At 51.1% G+C, this 21,594-nt stretch overlaps 4 protein-coding genes across 4 annotated transcripts; 3 read left to right on the top strand and 1 right to left on the bottom strand.

Annotated features, from left to right (window-relative positions):
• Window positions 1-38: 38 nt before the first annotated feature.
• Window positions 39-701, top strand: TGAM01_v205328 (hypothetical protein; the record flags this gene model as incomplete). The annotated part of the gene is made up of 1 exon (XM_018803286.2): window positions 39-701. One exon carries the CDS (start codon window positions 39-41, stop codon window positions 699-701), a length of 663 nt encoding a protein of 220 aa, XP_018663324.2.
• Window positions 702-1,759: 1,058 nt separating this feature from the next.
• On the bottom strand, window positions 1,760-4,290 carry TGAM01_v205327 (hypothetical protein; the record flags this gene model as incomplete). The annotated part of the gene is made up of 3 exons (XM_018803287.1): window positions 1,760-2,540; window positions 2,706-3,307; window positions 4,045-4,290. 3 exons carry the CDS (start codon window positions 4,288-4,290, stop codon window positions 1,760-1,762), a joined length of 1,629 nt encoding a protein of 542 aa, XP_018663325.1.
• Window positions 4,291-13,330: 9,040 nt separating this feature from the next.
• Window positions 13,331-14,461, top strand: TGAM01_v205326 (CAP-Gly domain-containing protein; the record flags this gene model as incomplete). The annotated part of the gene is made up of 2 exons (XM_018803288.1): window positions 13,331-13,570; window positions 13,973-14,461. The coding sequence occupies 2 exons, from the start codon at window positions 13,331-13,333 to the stop codon at window positions 14,459-14,461; spliced, it is 729 nt and encodes a 242-aa protein (XP_018663326.1).
• A 4,251-nt stretch (window positions 14,462-18,712) lies between these two features.
• TGAM01_v205325 (hypothetical protein) lies at window positions 18,713-21,140 on the top strand (the record flags this gene model as incomplete). Its single annotated transcript, XM_018803289.2, has 2 exons — window positions 18,713-19,342; window positions 19,398-21,140. The coding sequence occupies 2 exons, from the start codon at window positions 18,713-18,715 to the stop codon at window positions 21,138-21,140; spliced, it is 2,373 nt and encodes a 790-aa protein (XP_018663327.2).
• Window positions 21,141-21,594: the final 454 nt, after the last annotated feature.

The following is a 21,594-nucleotide window of genomic DNA, read 5'->3' as shown; positions in this document are numbered from 1 at the left end:
ATAAGAAAAGAAAATCCAGCAATCGAAATCATCGTACAATGGAGTCCTCGGCAGAGGCCTACGAGGCCACCCACGTCCACTCCGTCTACAACGCCATCGCGCCGCACTTCTCCTCAACCCGCCACAAGCCCTGGCCCCTAATCTCCTCCTTCCTCACGGCCCAGCCCCCGGGCACCACGGGCCTCGACGTCGGCTGCGGCAACGGCAAGTATCTCCCCGTCAACCCGACGCTGCACATCTTCGGCTCCGACCGCAGCGAGAACCTGGTGCGCCTCGCCCGATCCGAGCGCAGCGGCGAGGTCGTCGTCGCCGACGCCCTGAGCCTGCCCTACCGCGAGCGCTCCGTTGACTTTGTCATCTGCGTCGCCGTCATCCACCACCTGTCCACGGCCGAGCGGCGGCGCGAGTGCATCGCGGCGCTGCTGCGGTGCGTGAGGGCCGGTGGCAAGGTGCTCATCTATGCCTGGGCGCTGGAGCAGGGCACCAGTCGCAGGGGGTGGGACGAAGGGTCGGAGCAGGATACGCTGGTGCCGTGGGTGATGCGCTCAAAGGACAAGCCGGACGCGACGTATCAGCGGTATTATCATCTGTATCGGAAGGGCGAGCTGGAGGAGGACGTTGAGGCTGCGGGGGGAGTTGTTTTGGAGAGTGGCTATGAAAAGGACAACTGGTGGGTGATATGTAGCAGTGAGGAGACATGAAACGTGCTGTTACACGAGAGCCAAAGAAAGAAAGAAAGAAAGACTGTACCCAACATCAACAAGAATGGTGGTTGAAGCGCATAATGTTTCTGATAATGATAATCATGATAGCTAATTTGATTGATACAAAGTGAACGCTGCAGATATGCTGTATGCTAGCTAAAAGAGTAGAACAAGTACAAACTAGTAAAAGTTTTATGCCCAGTGTATGCCCAATGCCATTGTCTCCCCAAAAGCAGAAAGGGGAGAAGAAGAATACAAAAAGAATAAAAGAAAAACGCCCTTTCGCTTCATGCCCTTTCAAAATCTCTTCATCACCTCCTAACATGCCCCCTAATACTTCAACACGGATACCTTTGGAAAAAAAAAAGATTCTTCCCATCAGCTATCAGCTGCCATTGGTCTGCTCTCATGTACCTCTAAAGCCATAGTAGAAATGCCCTGTTTCATGAACCAAAACCCACCAGAAAGAAAGCCCAGAGTCAGTGTAGTTTTTCTGTATTCCAAGAAGCGCCTCTAGCCGTAGACCGGAAAATAATAACCAAAAAAAAAAAAGAAAAAAAAGAAAAGGAGTGCGGAACTTGATTGACAGAGAGCTGGTACAATAATAACAGAACATCTAGGAAAGAATTGGAAAGAATTGGAAAGAAGGAATTGGAAAGAAAGGAAAGGAAAGAAAAGCCTCAGAAAACAAAACAAATAGCAGGCTGTCTTAGTGTCTGTGACCGGGCATAGTGTACTGTTGATACCATCCGTCCGTGTCAGTGAGTAATGTGTTGTCCCATGAACCGTGTTCCGTATTTCCCGTCTATTGATATTGCAGTGCATATTTGTCCCAATGCATGCTATTCGTCGAATCATTAAAGCGTTTGCCTTAGTCCAAATAACGAATGAATAACCTGTGCCTATTTTTTTTTTTAAGACTTTTGTCTTTTTCTTTAACTCCTCGTCTTTCCCAGTGCCATATCTCAGCAACTTTGGCTTGTCGTATACACGCCTCTCTTCCTTTCTTAGCAGCAGATATGAAATCGTTTGGTAGTTGAGCAAGAGTAGGATTTTTATGCCAGTCTTCGCCTATGAGCACCATCCGGCCTTGTCATATCAGGACTCGCTCGCCGCTTTGTTCCTGTCTGTTGTGGTTCCAATGGCATATAACGAGGCATCGAAGGGTTATTGATCGCAGGCAGAGATGTTGGTGTTGGCGGTCCGCTTGGCGGGCCATACGGACTCATTCCTGTAGTCAACTGTGCAAGGCTTGGCAGAGGGCCGGCGTTGTGAGACGGAGGGTGAGGTTGAATTGGGGCAAGACCAGGACCCGGGCTGCGGCGGTAATCAGGATGAGGGTGTGGCAAAGCAGTGGCAGTTGCCGGCGGCGGCGGCGGCGGCGGCGGCTGCTGCTGCTGCTGTTGCGGAGCCGATGGTCCTGGCACTACTGCGTGGGGGGAGGAATGGGGTGTTTGATGCAGGTGTTGGGGATGGGGAGGTAGCATTGGTCGCGCATGCGGTGGGGGAGGTGGTTGAGAGTTGATAGGTCCTCGTCGAGATGTTCGTGCAGGTGTCATGGGGGGCATGAGCTGGCCACGGCTGTAGCTCGAGTGAGGAGATGGTGGCTTGACATCACGAAGATTGCTACTATCGAGTGGCTGAATCGGCGCCTGGTTTCGACTGGCCATGGCCCTGTTGCTCGCCGCCTCATTGTTGACGGCAGCGAGAGAGAAAGGAACTACTCCAGCTCGTCGAGCCATATCCGCCTCTCCAAGCTGCCAGTGCATCGCTTCGGCTGCTCGCCAGGGAACAGCCAATTCTTCAGCCACCTTGGCCCACATATCAGATTTGAATCTATAAGTACATTAGTTAGATATTAGCCATGTTCATGAGGATCGAAGCTCCAGATTGTGAGGGAGATGAAATAGTGATGGTTAAAACCCAAAATAACAAGTCGAGACATATATGCTGGAAAAAAAGGGGGTGAGATTATTCTGTGTTGCTGTAGCCCATACATACCTCTCATAGAGCCTAGCGAGCTTATTCTTGCGTTCCTCATCCCACTCACTGCGTCTTTCGAGATAGTTCTGGTAGTGAAGCCGACAGCTGATGGCACTGCGTCCCGGAAGTCGCTTGGAAACATCTTCCCACTTCATGCCTCTCCCACGGAGCTCGATAATGACGGCATCCTCCTCGGGAGACCATTTGCTTTGTTTCTTGACTGGCTGGTCTGGAACGTGAGGTGTCATACTGCGCCGATTACTCGGGACGAGCGTCGGAACTACAGGCAAAGGCCCTACACGTGAAGGGAGGAGGTCATGAGGAGTAGTCGTAGGAGTTGATGGCACGGAGGCAGGTCGAAGCTGTCTTGTGTGGGACACGGAGGGCTCGTTTGAGGCTGGAATTCGAAGCAGAGAGGCGATATCCACGGAGCTGGTAGTCAAGCCTCTGCCGCCCAGACGGGGTCGGTCAGCAGAGGCGCCAGGACCGCGGATCAGGCCGAAACTGCCGTGTGCGACCACGTTGAACGACGTCGGTGGCCCTGCCTGCGGGAGGCAGAGCAGCGACTGGCTCTGGAGTTGAGCCAGCTCAGCGACTGCCTGCTTAAGCCCCGGCGCGGGCTATGCAAATGAGGCGATGATGAGGGCCGGCGTAATGGCCCAGTGAGGTGGCAAAGCACTGTCAGCAAATTGTGGCCGAGACACAGTGTCCTCGAGACGGTCGATGTTCCTGGATTTTTCTTTTTTTCTTTTCTTTTTCTTTTTTCTTTTTTTTTTCCCTTGGCGTGACGGTTGTCACGAGAGCTGTTGCAAAGGGCAATAAAGGGGGCCTAGGCAGACGGACCAGCCCCTCGTGCGTGATGCGTATGAAGTCAAGAACGACAGCGTCAAAGATGGAGAGAAGCAGGGAGCAAGATGTGTGCTGTCCTATCGTTGCCTAGCGTTGCCAGAGTCGAATACAGCCGCAGAGGCTGAAAGCTTGAGGATGATAAGAGATGCTCGGGTTGTAGGTAGCTGGACTTGCAAGTACCGTGAAGAGGAGGGAAGAAGACGGCAGAAGAGAGAAGAAACTGTGCTTGAATGTGCTTGTGTCTCGGGGAGTGAATACAATGGACTTGCAGTCCCGGGAACGTGTTTATGAAGGCGAAAAATGCCAAATGATTGGCGTGGCCGGGGGGTTCATGGGGCCAATTGGGGGGAGATGAGAGGAGCCGATGAAGCAGAGCATGGGGCCGGCGGCAACGGGCCACTACGTCAAGGCCAGACCAGGACCCTGTCACTAGATCGGGTTGCAGTGCTTGTAAAAAGGCCTTGGGAGAGTCTCAGTTCCATCTGGGCAGTCCCGCGAGAGAGGAAACGTCAGATGGACCAGGCAGGGGTGGAGAGAGCCCAGCGCTGGGGACAGGGCGGACGCCAGTCCGGGAAGCCACTTTGATGGTGCATCTGGCCGTTGCGTCCAGGGGGGGAGTCGACCTGGAAAAACCAGCCAGAACCGGCAGCCGGGGCTGATTGGCCTGCTCGACGCCAGCTGGACTGGGGGAGGCAGGGAACGGTGGGGGAGTGTCGTTTGGAAAGACGACAAGAGAGGACAGGTTTGCATGCATGGAGGAGCAAGCAAGCAGCACGATAGAGCCTGGGGCTCAACTCAAGCTAGGGCCCGAACAACGTAGGGCTAGCTCCCGGTACGTGACGAACCAATTGATCAAAAGCCAATACAGAAGAGGGAAATGTTAGCTTGTCGGCAGTGGCGAGACGCGAGATGGAGCGGGAAAAAGAAGAGGGTGTGAGTGCGAGGATGACAAAGAGACGGAGCTGGGCTGAAGACTATGCCGACATCCATCACCACCAAAGACGCCTGAGACTCAATGGAAGAAGTAAGAGCAAGAAACGCAGCAGGGAGGGGGTGCGGCTGGAAACCAGGCCAGCAGAGGCCACAGCAAATAGTCTCGGCAGAAAAGAAGCAAAGAGAAAAAAAAGGGAGAATCGAATCGAAGCTTGCTCGAGTCACTGGCGGCGCTCCAGCTCATGCCATCGTCAAGTCGACGTCTGGTCCAAGTCGGTGAGCAAGACGCACCATGGCGGTGGCTTGTGGTCGTCAGAGGTCGCCAGGCTCATTGCATCACCGGCCACGAATACGCACCAGGGCCCTGCAGATGGAAAGCTAATCAAAGGCCCCGGATCCTCTTTGGGTTCCCAGAGTGGAGGCTGGAGCATCGTGGCCTTCTCGCTGCATGTTTCAGCCGAGCGTTGCCAGATCGCCCACGTCGTCTGCTGTTCGTCTAGCGGCTGACTGCTGGAGCAGACGTGCAATGGCGTCTGGTGGGTTCCAAGTGCCGGCGTGCGTCATTCACTGCTGATGAGGTTTCATGCCCTTCTCTTGCGTCGCTTCACTTCACTTGGTGACCGTGGATGCATCACCGCCTTGCTGTACCGTACGCGTCGGGGCAGACTGTGTTCGTGCGAGGCAGACAGACAGGCCTCGTCTCCAGCTCAATCTCGCTGTCAGGCTGGCCTGGTTGCTCTAAGCCTCGTCGAGCCCGAGCTTCGTTCGCACCGCCATCGTCGCTCAGCTCTTGCCACAGCACCACGTATTCGGTGCAAGGAGATGGTGGACATGTGGATGGCTTCGTCTTCTTTTCTTTTTTTGGGTTGCTAGTGTGCGTGCGCAGGTGCATGTGCATGGGGGAGAAGGGATGTATGTGCAAGTACAGGTACCACTAGTACTGCTACTACTAGTAGCAGTATTGAATGCGCCAAGGAACAGCCCAAGGTACCGCCGCTCCCACCGCCGCGCGCTACGCATCCCAAGTACCTACCTGCCAAGCCAAGCGTGTGCTCCTGTACAACATGTACATCCCTTACAGTACCGTACAACTTGAAGTATATGCCTTACAGGCTACTCGACAGCCGTGCATTTGGGTATAAAGATAGATTAGCAGCTCCATCCTGGCATGTTGTCTGGGAGCTAAGTCGGGAACCCGTCTCTCGATCCGTTCTAGCAGCTGCTGTGGCACTACCTGTGTATGGCCAGCGCAGGGATTAGACAAAGAGACCACTGTTTCATACACACGCCCCCCTTTGGCCCAGCTCCTCTCAACTGGCCGCCCCATTCGCCATGGCCTCACCACTTCCTGTACTTGTATGCAAGTACGGAGGTACACTTTGCTTTTGGCCTTCAAACGAGCCTGCCAATGAGCTGTGGCTTGACCTGTCTTGATGCTGCTGCCCCTACATCGCTAGTATATCTGAAGCCACCAAGGCAGCTCTTGTCCAGGGACTTCATATATGCAGTGTAGCACCTGACCTGGCCACGCCTTCATGCATTGAAAGGTGCTAAATGCTGGATGCCCGAGTCAATTGCTACTATATGCTGGGTATGTAGGCAGCTAGGTACCTCGGGCATGTTATGAGCTGCTGGGTACAAAGTAAATGGCCTGGACAAGTCTTCTGGATTGCTAGTGGCTCGCAATTCGCAACCAGCCTCTGTAAGATGAGGTAGTTTGGCATCCTGCATCCTACTCATGCTAGGAGTGTGCCCATTGGGTTCGCTGGGCTCGTATCGACAGCTCTTCGCCCCCAAATATTACAGTCTGACTTGTCTAGGTGATCCCGGCGGTAGCGTAGTCATCTCGTGCCGCAATAACGATTTCTATCTATAAAAAAAATAGTATCTGTAAGTTGGCTCGAGGACCAGCTCTCTATTGAAACTTTCTTCTCCTTGATACTACAGCAGAAGATGGAAAGAGGGAGGTAGTTGCTGTCAAATAGCGTCGTATGTAAAAGCACATGTGCATTGGAGGCTTTGGGATAATGGAGTGGCAATACAGCAACTAGCCAAGCAGGGCTCCTCGAGCCCATACATAGTTAGCACCACGCTTATATATGGCCATAGTGGATGCTTCGATCGTCTTACGGGAATGATAGTCAATCATCTTGCCATTAGCCTGTAAATAGTACTTCTACTGGGGGAGCAGCTACCTAGTAGCGTATGCTCGCCTCTACAAGTTGCCAATCCCTGCGCAGATAGGCAAGTTGTAGTGAATTTACGCTCTAAAATGGTAGAGAGGCTATACCAGGCCTTCTGTTGTCAGGGCAGACCCTGTACTATTGTAATTAAACCGTCGTCGGCGACCGATACTTTGCTTTCTTAGGTACCAAGGTGGTTTCGGCTCTCGCAGTTTCATAGTAAGTACCTAGTAGTTGCATTCTTGTTTTTTTTCCTCCTCTACTCTACTCCAGGCTTCCATGTATGTACAAATAACAATACATGTATTGTGACGCCACAACAAGGTCTATGTGAAATTTGGAATGGTTGTCAGCAGACTAGTTTCAGCTTGGTTCGCCAAGCCCAAAACCGCGGTGAACAAGTCTTATCGGAGATAGAATGTGCTCGCTTCGGAATTGAAAGGGTATGTATGTATCATAGACTCAGAGACATGTCTTCTTCTTCTTACTCCTAGAGAGTGTGCCTCTTTCAAATGCCACGTCCGTTGCCTCTGCATGCAGTCACCAGCGACGCAATATAAGATGAAACAGTCTTTATATTGCCACAGTCTCCATCTATAACATGTCGTTTCTCGGATGTACGTTCCGTCCAAAAGCCTTGGCATCTCGAGCCGTCGTTGTTTTAGGCAATGCGGAACTCCGGACAGTACTTGTACCTACAACGTATAAAACGATCCTAGTAAATTCATCGTTACCCCAGATAATAGGCCCAGTGTTGGGGATTTCATAACCGGTTCTTGCTGCTGCTGCTTGTTCAAGCAATGCTTGCCACCGTCATCAGCACGCTCCTTGCCATATGCTGCTCAATCGTCCAGAGCACTCGACATGGGATATGCAAAAGTCTTGTACTGCTACTCCCTGGCTCATGGCCAGACACTATTAAAGCCTCTGCTAGATCTGTCATATCTCTAGCCTGATTAGCTACATATATGCGTACAGGCATAGCCCAGTCCAACAGCAGGTAGTAATAGAGAAAAAGTCCGCAGACGATGTTACATTGCGGGAGCCGAATTTAAAACCGGATGATCAGTCTGACGTCGTAACCAAGCTGTCGGCTCTGTTTGACGGGCGTACTCCGTACTACTTACTGCTTGAGGCTATGAGCTAGATACGGGGAAGCGCCGTCTACCTATGCTGGTATAGTACTACTTGTATGAATGCGCGGCAACCCCTGGCCCTGTTCAGAACTCGGCACTTTTCGCAACTCTGCGCCTGTAGTGCATGGTCAAGGAGCAGGGTGCCATGATTGTCGCAGAGTAATATTAGGCAGAAGCCAATGCAAAGGGGAAGAGAAGGGAGGCCTGCATTGTAGCAAGCAACGGCTATCTGTCAGCACGCCTAGCACCTAACGAAGCCAAGCAGCGAGCCGAAGCGAGATAGTCAGAGCCTGGAATCAATCAAAGACATGGGAATAGCGAACGCCACCTGTTATCAGTTATTTGTTATCTGAATCCGTAATCAAGAGTGAGGTGAGCAAGTAATTGAGATTGTGGTACTATCAACTTTAGCACTCTCAAGCTCTTTAAGATGTTGTACTTGCATTGTAGTATAAGACAATAAAATAATCCCCACACTTGCTGTATCTCGGGCTTGTTTACAATGTGAAGTACAGTGTGGATAGGAGTTGTCAATCTTTATCAGATCGTTGCTTACATTATTCTCCAAGTTAAGCCAGGGCCAATCGCAGCGTTTATTTGAGTAGTGTGACACAATATCTGGGTAGCGAAACGAGTCTTCCGAACTTGGTTTGCCGCTCAAATGAGGTAGACGGGGACTGCTGACAAGCATCAAGTACGTTAATTTCAAGCTGATATTGACAGATTCTACTGCTTAATCTACGATATCTCGAGCGCACGCGAGCATCCGTCGCATGCATCGAGTACAGGTACATGGCCCCTAGTAGTGTTTGTTAGTGTAAGCTGCCAAGTAGTACTTGGCAGATACCTGCCAGTCCTGCCAGTCATTCCTGCCTCAGCCCATAATGGCACTTCACTTACGGCCCATTAAAATTACACTGCATCTCTCTCACTCTCTTTCTCTCGGCTCACCTGTTTCACACAACTCCATCCCACGCTTTCAACCCAGCCCCAGGAAGCAAATAATCTCATCTGCATCGGTCTTCACCAAGCAAGCCACCGCGGATGAAAGGAGTCTGATCAGGCAAGCTGACTTTCATCACCGCCAGGGCGCTTGCCCGGGGCTGCCGATGAACGAACTGGCGGTCAACTCCAGGCTACATGCACTCGGCTCTCTGCGTTTCGCGGGAATGTAGTAAGGCGCGAAGAATGTTGATACACGATATCTGTGCGCAAAGCTTCAGCAGCCACTTCGTATACAAGCAAATAGACGGCGTGTCCCGGCGAGCAGCAATACGAGCGAGCAGAGAGGCGTGGGAGGCACAGAGAGGTGTGGATGCGGATGCTACAAGCACATGTAGCTACTGCACCTTGCCTGCAAAAGTGTGTGTGTGAGCTGGCCCTCAGGAGCCGGTGCCAGGACAAGGGCGCATCGTTCGTCGAACTGACTGCGAACCATGATCGACCAGTCAGCGTACATGAGTCCTAGAGATCCTGTTCGTACGCCCCTCGTGGTCTTGCCTCTGCTTGCTGTCTGTCCTGCCGGCGGTCTGCGCCTCTCAGCTGCACCGTCATCCGAGCCGCTCCAGAGATTGAATCATGGCCCACGAGTTGCCTTCATACCCCTGTCTGATTTGTAGCAGGTCCACCACACCACCATTAGCTCGCCATCTCGATGAACAGCTGCTGGAAGAGAGAGCCACAGCCGCCAACAAGAAGTGTACTCACCCGCCAAAACAAAGATATCGTCTTTACTGTAGACGTGCTGGATACCGCTCTTGGTGAGTCGACGATCTGCGGTGAACAAAGCAAGCCACTCTTTATCAGTAGCGTCATGGCGTCCTGCTGACGCCCACTCCTGCATCCACAGGCCGTTATGCGGCAATGGGGGGTTCTCTCCCCCACGACCCGTGCTGCCGTTGAACAGCAACCCAGTCTACCAACATATATGTGTTCTATACCTGTATTTGCAATATGAGCGTACAGTACTCTGTGCCATGCTCGTGGCTTGAAGATTGGAACTGTTATTATCATGCGTTGCCATTAATAGCTACGTATAACACACATCCAAGCTCCGAGCTCCAAACTAGCGTTGCTGCCCGAGTAGCGGCGAGAGCCGAAAATCCCCAGCACTCTACCTTCGCTACCTATTGCATTAATCTACCAAGTACTCTGTGCCTACTAATAGAACGGCTGATAGACAAGGAACAACTGGCATACAAGTAAGTTCTATCTAATACTAGCTGAATATACTAGCTACCTATAGCACTAGGTACCTTGTAACAGAAGAGGCAATATTGATGAGCAGAGCCATTTTTTTCAGCCCGCGATGGCCCTTGTCTACCGCTCACAAACCGATCCTCGTCAGGTAGTCAGCTCTGCGTTTCGTGATTCATTCTTTTCTATGATACGGGGGTTAGCATGGTACCTAAGTATTGGTAGTGGCAGCACTTCGTACCTATTAAGATACGGAGCACAACCCCCGCCCCACCACCAGCCGCGGTGCCGTCCCGAAACGCCATCATCAACTATTGCACGAGGCGGTAAGAGGAGCTCAATACAGTAGCAGTATGGTACTGCATACTTACCAATGCTAGTAGTACTGTCAGTAGGTGTTTAGTGCCAGCAGTATAGAGCACGGAGCAACAATATCCGCAATTCTAGGTAAGGGCCCTGAGTAGTGGCATAATATGTGCTGAACCTTGTGTAGCAAAGTTCCGATAATCAGCTTCGGAGACGACATATACCGATATTCCCTCCCCACTCAAGTCAAGATGGTTGTTCTCAACCAATTGCGTTGACCAAGCATTGGTTGTCATTATCGTTCACTACATCTACGGAATGACATACCTACAAGTAGACTACGATGCTGCTGCTATTATCAGATTCGAATGCCATAGTGGATGCACCCACAGAAGACTTTGTTGGCTCGACACACCATCTGCAGAGACATCCCTGTCAGACGACGTCGTTTCAGCACCCGTTCCCCGACATCACATCTCACATCTGTCTGTCATCGCGGGATATGCAGCAATTTTTTTTTTTGCCCGTTACCAATCGCGTGGGCAGCCAGCCGGTGCAGCGTTGTGTGCGGGAAGGCCACCCCTAACAGTGCATGTACAAGTAGTACTGTATTACTTACTAACAAATCCACCAGCCAATCCAATCTCGGCCTGCATAAGCAGAGGATCTTCTTGTTTGTGCTGGTAGACGTACGGGGCAGTAAGTAGTGGCGCAACCTGAAGAAAAGAGGTAGGTATTCCCTATCAACTCCACGTCTGTCGTTGCTGGAGAAGCGGATCTCTGTAGAACCACCACTACAGTTACTAGATTAGTACGCTGCTACTACTGCTGCTTGGCAGCTCTTCGTCTCCTCTTTCTCCCCCCTCTTGATGTAGAACTTGCAGGATGCACTTAAACCAGGCAATAGAAGGTCGTGACGTGGCGGCGGTGAGCGTTGGGTCAGGTGCCAGACGCCACGACGCTCTCAATGGACGGGGGCATCACCGAAGATGGGAGGAAGTTGATTGAGGCGTGGCTAGGGTAGCATTGCCTCCGTCTTTATGCCCGGCCGGGGTCGTTGGGAGTGGTGCTTCATCCCAACCCATCTCATTCAGCAGCGTTGGAACGGGAAATGTTGTCCGTCAATCAATGAGGCGTATGCTGCGAGAGACGAAAGAGACCCCCATCAACAACGTACGTTGGGCTCTCTTCAGGCTCACGCAGTTTTCTCATTCATATTTTTTTTTCTTGTGATTTTGTACATGGCATAACTCGATACTCAGGCTGCTCTTTTGCTTATGATGAGAGGACGTACCGACCAGGAATAGGAATTGCCCACAGTGTGAAACGGCCGTGTCCCCCGCCTTTTCATCATCAAGAAATGCTCTACAGGATACAGTAAATCAAGAGGTCGGTAGGATTTGGAAGATTGCTTGCGCGGATGAGGCTTTGCTGCAGTAACTTAGATATCTAGTCCAAAAAAGAGGCTGTCGTATCTACAGCACTTAATGCTGTGTTACGTGAGAGATCTGGCAAATGCGGGTTGTGGAGTAGCCACGGGCCAATTGATGCCAATCATCACCATGGCACTTATCTACCACCTACTTGTATGCGAACACATACTAAATAGGCAGCACATAGACCGTATAAACAACGGGATATTAGCCCAAAAACTTTAAACTGCCCTAACAAAGGCCTTTACGTCTGCAAGACATCTCGCCTACCTCGCTTATTCAACATGAGCTTCAACATTCAAGTTTCAACGAAATTCAAGGCATGTTCCAGTATTCTCTCCATCGACCGCCAGTACCGCTGTTTACCGCTGGTACTGGGTATTGCTATTTCGTATCAATACCTACAACAGCCATGGCCGTGCTGCGATTGGGCCTGGCATTTGGGCACTTACATCCTTACCCTCTCCACGCCCGCTACGGCGACCACGCACCTAAACAAGGTTGCTCTGCGGCAAAGCTCCGATGCAAACACAGGACAGGTCACCCAGGTTAATCTGGTCATTTATGACATGCCTATGCTTGTACCGTATAGCATATGGCCGGCAGCGGATACCCTCAAAGGCGGGTGGCAAGGATCTGGGAGGCGTCCCGTCCGTTTGCCTGCCAGCGGTCCAATGTGGGTAACGACTCTGCAGGACCCTAGCAGGCCTCTTCTAGGCATCTGTTCAGTTCAGACGCCTTTGATACCTGATGCCCAGAGCAGCCGTGAAGATTGTCGAGCCTATATGGGGAATATGCCATGTCACAGACTGCTTTGTAACGCAATCATCAAAGTAATTCCCCTGGATATCAGGCAGAGAACCATTGCCTCTACCTGTAGGAATTGGCTGTTACCAAGATACCGCTTCAAGCCCAAAGTGGCGCTGTGAATATAAAATGCGCCGCTGTGGCTGGTTTCCGCGTATTAGGCTGGGCAAACAAAGTACAGCTTACGTTTGCCGGTCGGCAAATACTTTGCACAGCGCGGTGCTGCAGTGGACGGTGTTGTAACTGGACCCCTATGTCAGCTGCTAGGTACCGCATATGTCCCACTAACGCCTATTTTTGCTGTGGCGTCAAGCCGTAGCTGCCTTCTACCATTTGGCGCCTGGCTCTTGCTTTATAGGACAGGTGCTAACTTGGTAGGCACCGACAATAATTGGCCTGATGAGAAATCGACAGGTACCTTAAAAACTGGACATATAACTGCCGACATAATACTACTAGTATTTTCCTCCTCTCATCTATCTTCTTTTCTTCGCTCTGCATCCTCATTCTCTGCTCTGCTCCCTGGCCACCGTCGCATCAGCATATTGCTTGCTGTCAACGGCCGTTCTCAGGGCCACTAGCGACATCCTTCGATCAAATTCCTCCGCGCTCCATCCGCGTTTGCGAGTTCTAGGGGCCAAACCCCGCTAGTTTGTCCGAAGGTAGCAGTGAGAACTGTCGAAAAAAAGGGGAGTGAGTGAGAGGTTGATTCTAGACAACAACCACAATTGGCCTATTACCGGGAAGCGTTAGAAATCTCCAAAAAAGCCCTCTTGCCGAGCTACACAATCCCAAACGTCATGGCGGACGTCCCTATTCAGGTGATTTCGGAGTACGCCGCCTCCGAGCGCCGCATCACACCTTCATGGACCATCTTCATGCTCAAGGCAAAGCTCGAGCCCGTCACAGGCATCCCCCCTTCATGCCAGATACTCAGTCTCAAAACATCAGCCGGCTCGGAAAAGATCCCAGTCGAGGCAGCAGATGAAGACGCCGTCCAACTGTCCAGCTTTCCCCTGGTCCCGTATGCAGAGCTGCATGTAAGTCAACCGTTGTCGATTTCATTAGCCGCTGAGCATGCTGCTAGGGATGCGGAGTTTGATCCCATGCCCTGCTGCACAACGCAGATGCCTCAGTTTGCTTGTCTCTCTCATCCTCTTCGCCTTCTTCTTTCTCTGCCTCTGTGCATACTAGCCTCTGTGGGGTGGAGAATCGCTTTGCAATTGACTCAATGCCCGAAGAGAGGAAAAAGAAAAGAGCTGATGAAGTCCCAAAGCGGGCCTCTCTTGGAGGGCTTTGGGCAGCCAAACGTTTTGTCTGGGCGCGTGAGCCCCTGCCGTCCGTAATGGAGCGTCTCTATGCATTTGCTGGGGATGGACGCAGGCGGCAGAGGAGGAGAGGGGCCTACATGGAGCCGAAGCTAACACGCCATGATTTCGTAGGTTGTTGATACCCGCCCACCTTCATCCAGGCCTAACTTCACCGATACTTCAGGCGTTGAGAAATATGTCATGCCCGATGATGAGTACGAGAAGAAGACAGACTCTGTGCTAGCATGGAAGAAGACGGAAAAGCTTGGCCGATTTGATCCTACAGCGCCAAGCCGTGAGGAGGCCAAGGTGGCCGCCCTCAAGGAAGAGGTTGTCCAGCGTGGCATTGAAGTCGGTAAAAGATGCCGAGTCGGCGGCGAGGACACTCGTCGAGGTGAAGTCAAGTATGTGGGCAACGTTGAAGAAATTCCTGGTGGTGCTGGGCCGTGGGTGGGGGTTCATCTAGATGAGCCTGTGGGGAAGAACGACGGTAGCATCTCAGGCAAGCGTTATTGGGGACAGCCGTCAGAGCTAAAGCATGGTGTTTTTGTACGGCCGGAAAGGGTGGAGATTGGAGACTTTCCTGCACTCGACGATTTGGAGGATATGGAGGAGATTTGAGCAAGATTCTATCTGGAAAGCAGATGAATATGCAACAAGTGATTCTCCATTTTGGCTATTTGAAAATGCTTCAGCTGTGGATTGATGAACAGGAATGGGAAATTCGCAGTTATGAGCTGCAAGTATTGGCATGTGCGTATCTTCCCAGAGTGGTATGCAGGGCTGATTCTTCACCAGCTTAGAATGAACACCATTCTAGAAACAGAAGCCATGCTACACAACAAGACTCTTGCTCCCGATGTGATCCTGGACGCACTAATGCGAAGAAGCAGAGCCCCCCTCTGTAATCAGAAACTGCCACGGAACTCGTCTCCATTCTTGTATTCCGCGCAAGCTTGGCGAGCGGACGAGTCTCCATAATTGTAATAGATACGTGCTTATACAGCTCCTGATTTCATATCATATCATATCATTCTATGCTTATGTATACCATCTACGTACGTATCTAGCAACGCACTGACCTTTTGACAGGTCATAGGGACACAGAAAGCACGAGACTCTTCACTTGAATGCTGTACCCGATTCGATGTCGTGAAGATTTTCCTACTTTATTCTTTCTTTCTTTTGTTCTGCCCTATGTCTCTGCATCTGTGTGGTACATTCGGTGTATATTCTTCCCGACTGCGAGAGACTTATGGAGTTTGCGGACTTACTAATGTCTCTGCTAGCCCTTAGTCTCATTCATTCTTCTCTAGGCGGAATCCTATTGAGACGGGATAAGGTAAAAGACAAACGGAGATACAAGCGACAGATTATCGCCGCTCTCGCTACCAAACTTGCCCTTTTGAATTTAGGGACCGTGTCGAAACAGACGATTTGGCTGCCTAAAGCCGTGAGTGAAATTCAAGACTAGGACTGGGACTGGGATGGCCAAGAGCCGTATAGAATGGTGTGATTACTACTTGTACGTACTGCTACTACGAATACTGAGCGGATGTCAAGGCCTGACAGCGCAGACAAGGGCAAGGCCACTTGAGATGCATTCACGAGCAGCATGTAGCTCATACAATGCCAACCGCCCACATCCCGCAGCATCGTATGCTGCACACCTCCGGCTCACCGTAGCACTGCTGCTACCTAGCACTATTGTAGTGTATTCTATTGATATTCCAGTTTCTTTCCTGATATGCCATAAGCGAGTCGTTATAAAAACAAGGGTCCGAGCAAGGCCCTTGCCGGTGATCCTGGCTGATTTGCTAAGCGCCAAAACGGTGCGGAACGGCCGGGTAAGCAGCGCTTTTCTAGCACGTTATGAGAAAGACTCCGTACTACCTATTAGTGGTAGGTTACCTATTACAATGGTATCGCGAGAGCCTTCCATTAGGTTAAACCGCCTTTCGGTTCTCCTCCGCGCTGTTATGGTAAATAGTGTACATGTTTTGGCCGGCGCCAACGCCTACGCCACCGCCACGGGGCCAAGGTCAAGGTCAAGGTCAAGGTCGCGATCCAACGGGCTCGCCGTCGGTCATGGCAGAAGGGGGGAAGTACCTATAAGTCGGCCAGCTTTGCTTTTGAGACTGCTAAGGTACTAGGAGCGCCTTATGAACCTCGATTTGGTATACTGAGATTATGATGGCCACGACTAAGTTGAGGAAAAAGGGACTCACTTTCAAGAAAGGGAAAGAAACAATGTAGCAAAGCCGCAGTATTGCAAAGTACTATTGCTACGCGAATCACAATCCTCCAGGGTTGTACGAGTATCGCCGAATACAACAGTCCCACCTGGTACCTTAGCTGCCAAGATACGATATCCTCCAAGGCTTGTTGCCAAGCCTGATTTTCTCGGAGCGGACCTTTTTCCCGTTTTCTTGGTTGCGTTTCTTTGCGATCAAGATAAACAACCTGGCAAATGATGTGCATCCGATGTACATGTTTCCACTTGACTTACTGTAGCAATGTTGCCCGTTTTTTGTGGTGCTCTTAATTGAATACGGCCGACGCAAATGGTACTGTACAATCATGATTTGGAAAGATAAGAACGTCGTAAGAGTCATGATATGAGAGCTGAAGTTTTGCTGCTATTATTCCTTGTTCCCGCCTTGTCAGACTCAGCGTGGAGCAACAATCAGCATCGTTTAAGAACTCGCTTCGCAGTTGGTAACTAAAAAAGCTCTATAGCTTCTAGGAGTGAGTTCTACATTAGGTACCTGTACTCCATACGTCTGAGGGCCGACTTGCGGCCGCTTCGCTCTCTTTCTATAAGGTACCTTGAACAGTACCGAGTTCCGACCCACGGTGCCATTCATATCCAAGTAGGTAGTATAATGCTTGCAAACTCTAATACTGATGCTTGAACGGATGAATTAGCCGTGCCGGGCCGGCACAAAGTAGCCGGCTCGGCGGCTTTGGGAACTCTGACAACAAGCTTATAGGGCTTATAGAAGGAGGTGGATTTGAGATAGAAGAGGTATGCACCCCTGGAGGAGAAGTCGAAAAAAGAAACGGTTGCGAAATAATACTGGAGGTGATCTTCTGGTTCCAAAGTTGTCTGGGGCTAGTTATGCCGGAGGCAAATAGCGCTCCGTGCCGCTAAGGAGACACGCTTAGGTTAATTAGCTAGTAGGGAAATATATTAGGGAAGTTCCGTTTTCCCTAAATGGTACGGAGTACAAGTAAACTGACATAGTAAGAGTATTATGATGTGTAATATCGAAGGGGGGGAGTATAAGTAAGGAAATAAACTATCACTAGAAGCGAGCGACGCGGAAAGTGCAGTGTTTTTCCCTTTGGCTGAGGATTATTTACTTGGTGTCTGGGGCTAGGCGTGGAAGAGGAAGATTGCGCGGTGCTATTAATTTTAGCGGCGAAGGTGGTTTTGGCGGGAGAGCAATTAAAATCAACCCCCAGCCAGTAATCCCAATGTCTGGGTTATTTAGTGGTTTGTGTTAGTGGCTTGGAGTTTTTAGTAGAGGGAACTAGTGGCCGTCTGCAGCCAGCAAATTGCATAATGTTCCTTGTTGTAGGGCGTGTATGCGCGTGTGGTGTGTGTTTCGTGTACATGTATATAGACGGCTGAAGGCGTCTCGAATCGGAATTACACGTACATGACACTACTAGTAGGTTATAGTAGGCAGTTTATTGCGTGGCTTTGATGAAGCTAGCATTCCTTCTCGCGTGTTAGGCTGCATACCTTGGCAATGAGACGCCTGGACGGGAAGGATGGGATCTATTTGTTCTTGGCACGTTGTTTGTAAGCGGCCTCGCTCTCGGGAAATAGTACAAAGGCGAAGGAGTCGTCGTCGTCGTAAGTTGTCGTCGTCACGGTTTGTCGCAGGTTTGTCGTTCAGGAGTAGGACTGTTCATTAGTGCCGCGCGCTTGAATACAAGCACATACAATAGTACGTTCTCAGCTCTGTACAGTACTTGTACATGTAGGTAGTATCGACATGGATGACTTGACAGGGGGGAGGGAAAGGCGTTTTAAAGCATGGAAGCAGATCAATTCTATTAGTCGCTGCCTATTTTTAGAGGGCACTACTACTTGCTGATGTAAGGTCTAGTATACGGATTGCCTCTTACAAAGCAGACGAACGATGATTTGAAACGAAGGATCGAGTTGATGTTATTCGTCGGTGTGCGATCCTTTGCGAGGGTTTCTCGCTCTCGGCCGTTCGCGTGTTGAAGAGCGATGATTGATTTCCGCTTCGTTCTCCTGTGGTTGAACGAGTACGTGTACTTTACCCGTGTATCGGAACCGCGATCCGAAAAAGGTCCGTCTTGCAAACACGAAGAGAGGCGTAAGCGCAGATTCGTCAAATATGCTGTAAGGAAACATTAGCATTTGCAGCGTGCGCAAGGGTCTAGATGCTGTTCGACTTTCAGTTTGCCTCTCAGTGGTCCTTTGTTCTGAGATCGACAGCAAGTCCAAGTCTTTGAATGCTTGAAACCATCAGATTCTGTCACTGTTTGTTGGTCTATTTTCTCGGTGATTTGCCGCGCGCTGGCCAATGAGCGCCCGCCAAAACACCGAACAGCAAGTTCGATGTGCGCCGCTTTCCGAGTATGAATATGTAGCTAGCGGCAGTTGAACAGCAGTAGCCTCAGAGGCTTCGCGTCGTTGATCCTTCGGGCCAATTGAATTCTATACTCTTCAAATATTTTGCAATTTCAATGAAATAAAATTACTGGACATTATTACCGTTGTATGCATCTTTGTCTCGCGAGTGCTAGACTGTAAACTCCCGCCAAAGCCTGGCGTAACTGCCTACATGCACCTACCTATAACGCCTTAATGAACTGGACCGAAACTCCATGATGGGCTCAGAATCGCAGCAGCAGCCGCAGCCCGACGCTGCAAAGGCGCCCATGCTTCCTCCCATGGCTGAAAAGAAGCGCCGCCGTCCGCCGCTCTCGTGCGAGCAGTGCAGGAAACGCAAGATCCGCTGCGACCGCACGCAGCCGTGCGCCAACTGCGTCAAGTCCAACATCCCCAGCTGCACTTATGCGCCGTATCACGTCCCTGCCTGGCGGGCCAAGAAGATGGACGCCATGATGGCCACCGGGAGAGATGCGGCTGCTGAGGGCGCTGGCAAGGCGTCGCTGAGAAACCTCAAGGCGGCTGAACCGAGGCCGGATGCCCACAACCCAGAGGCATCGGAAATCAGTCCTTTCAGCATGGTCGACTCCGTCGGTGCATCATCGTCATCCGCCATTGTCAGCTCCAAGGCCGGGTCGTCTTCCACTTCGTCCTCGCCCAATGTCGACTGGCTGGTCTCTCGGGTTCATCAGCTGGAGGAGAAGCTTGCTCAGGCTCTGCGTATCAACGACGCTCCAGATGGACTCAAGAAGCACCCGACTGAGCAGACGGTGGAGCCAACTGGGGGCTTCGTGGCCAAATCTCGATATTTTGCTCATAGCCATTGGATATATGGATTGAGCATGGTGAGTAGTTTGCCCAGTGTCGCGCTATGTTGGCAGTACATGCTAACTCTGATAGCTCACTATGGAACAAGACCTCCTTGGACAAGACAAGATCAACAAGGGGGATCTATATCAGTCACTTGGAAAATGCAAAGGCCTTGGGCGCAAGATCAAGAAACATCGCCTGAAACCTCTCTCGTCTACTAATTTAGGACTCCAAATTCCTGCCCGGGAGCTTGCAGATCAGCTCGTCGAAAATTATCTGCGCACTTTTGAAGGCATCTTTCGCGTCGTTCATATACCTACCTTCAGGGCTGACTATGCGAGGTTCTGGGAAGGCAGCCTCCCATCCAACGACTCCTTTGTCATTCTGCTCCAGCTGGTCATGGCGCTTGGGACAACCGTATATGATGATTTCTTCTCCCTGCGGCCAATGGCGACGCAGTGGATATTCGAAGCCCAGATGTGGCTTATGATTCCGCCGGAAAAGAAGAGGATGAATATCGAGGGCATTCAAATCCAGTGTCTTCTGCTCCTCGCAAAGTCCACGTGCAATTGCGGCGTAGACATGGTGTGGATGATGGCCGGGAATCTGGTGAGAAACGCCATGTTTGTGGGCCTTCATCGGGATCCTCAGTTTCTCGGAGACATGACGATATATCGAGCTGAGATGCGGCGTCGTTTATGGGCAACTGTCTTGGAGCTGAATGTGCAGTTTTCTTTTGATGCCGGGGGCTCGCCGTTGCTTTCCACAGCCCATTACGACACTTTGCCTCCGGCCAATCTAAATGACGACGAACTCACTGACGAAAAGGACAATGGCGGAATTGCAAAAGGCCCAAAGGTGCCGACTCAGACGTCAGTTTTGAGGGCTCTGCAGTCGACGATGGCGCTGCGCCTGAATCTCATCAACCATGTCAACAACACAAGGCCGGGCGATCACTACGAGGAAACGCTGCGACTGAATTCGGATCTGACAAAATCTTGCCGAGCCATCTCAGAGTCTCTCATGGCTCTCAAAGCAATCCCGAACTCGCCAATTACCGAGTTCCATGTGCTGGTGACGGAGATTTTCCTATATCGCTGCTTTCACGCACTTCACCAGCCCATCATTGTCAAGTATCTAGACGACGCCAAATTCTACTTTTCTCGGCAGATGTGTCTGGACAGCGCATTGAAGCTCACTCACATCTGGGGCTTCCCCGATGCCTGGTCTCCAGACAATCCCGCAGCCAGCAAAGCCATGGACGCCGACCTCAAGCGACTCGTCACCACTGGAACGGGCATGTTCCATCACGTCGCATCGCAGGCCATGATCAACATCCAGTTAGAGCTCTTCCACGCCAAAACCGGCCAGGCGTCGAGCCTCGGCTACCTCCCAACAGTGGGCAGCACCAACCTGCGCTCTCGGCTCATTGCCACACGGGAATGGAAGCTCAGCCGGGTCCGCGCCGGCGAGACAAACATCAAGGGCATCATCTTCATGGAGGCGTGCCTCGCCCACATCAAGGCGCTCGAGGCCGGGGCGAACTCCAAGGACAAGACGCGCATGATGTTCGAGGCGGCGATCGCCATGGGCAAGCAGTGCTTTGAGATTCTCAAGGAGGTGGCCGAGCGAGAGGGCTTGCCTGCGTCCGAGTGGGATGACTATGAAACAGCGAGTCTGGACGGGCTGTCGACCATGTCTGGGATGCCGATGGATTGGATGCAGGATTGGGTGTTTGACGGCGACCAAGGGATTTCGTTTCCGCAGTGGGATCCTGATTTTGATAGCGGCGACTTCATGGACGAGCTGGACTTTGAGATTGGTCAGATGTAGATGAGGGTGCGTGGACCTTGTGAAGTTAATGGGATTTTTGTGCTACCAACTACATGTAGATGAAGAGCTATTATTGGCGGCATCTGTTTCTATTTCTGGAGTTGGGCGGATGGATGCCATTCCAGAGTGTATAAGACAGTGTCTCTGGCACACTCTATGGACCTCTCAACTCGGATTGCCTCTCCACTCATATTACCACATACTAATTACTTGTACAATTGAATCTCAACTTGGATGAAGAACAACGGACTTATACTTTTCAAGTTGTAATGCGCTGCATGTGACCACGGCATCTGCTACGTCAGTGTCTGTCATCTCTGCCGTCTTTCCGGCTTGTGTGATGCTGATCCTCTCGTCCTCCCTTGCATGTGTCACCGCCATCCTTCAGCTTCGTCTCCTCGTCTCGCACGACACTGACGAGAAAATAAATTCATATAAAAAAGAGGTCGTCTCA

The sequence above is a fragment of the Trichoderma gamsii genome (genome assembly GCF_001481775.2).
Source record: "Trichoderma gamsii strain T6085 chromosome Unknown Scaffold_16.2, whole genome shotgun sequence".
Classification (NCBI taxonomy): domain Eukaryota; kingdom Fungi; phylum Ascomycota; class Sordariomycetes; order Hypocreales; family Hypocreaceae; genus Trichoderma; species Trichoderma gamsii.
This window is presented reverse-complemented; position numbering and strand designations above follow the sequence as displayed.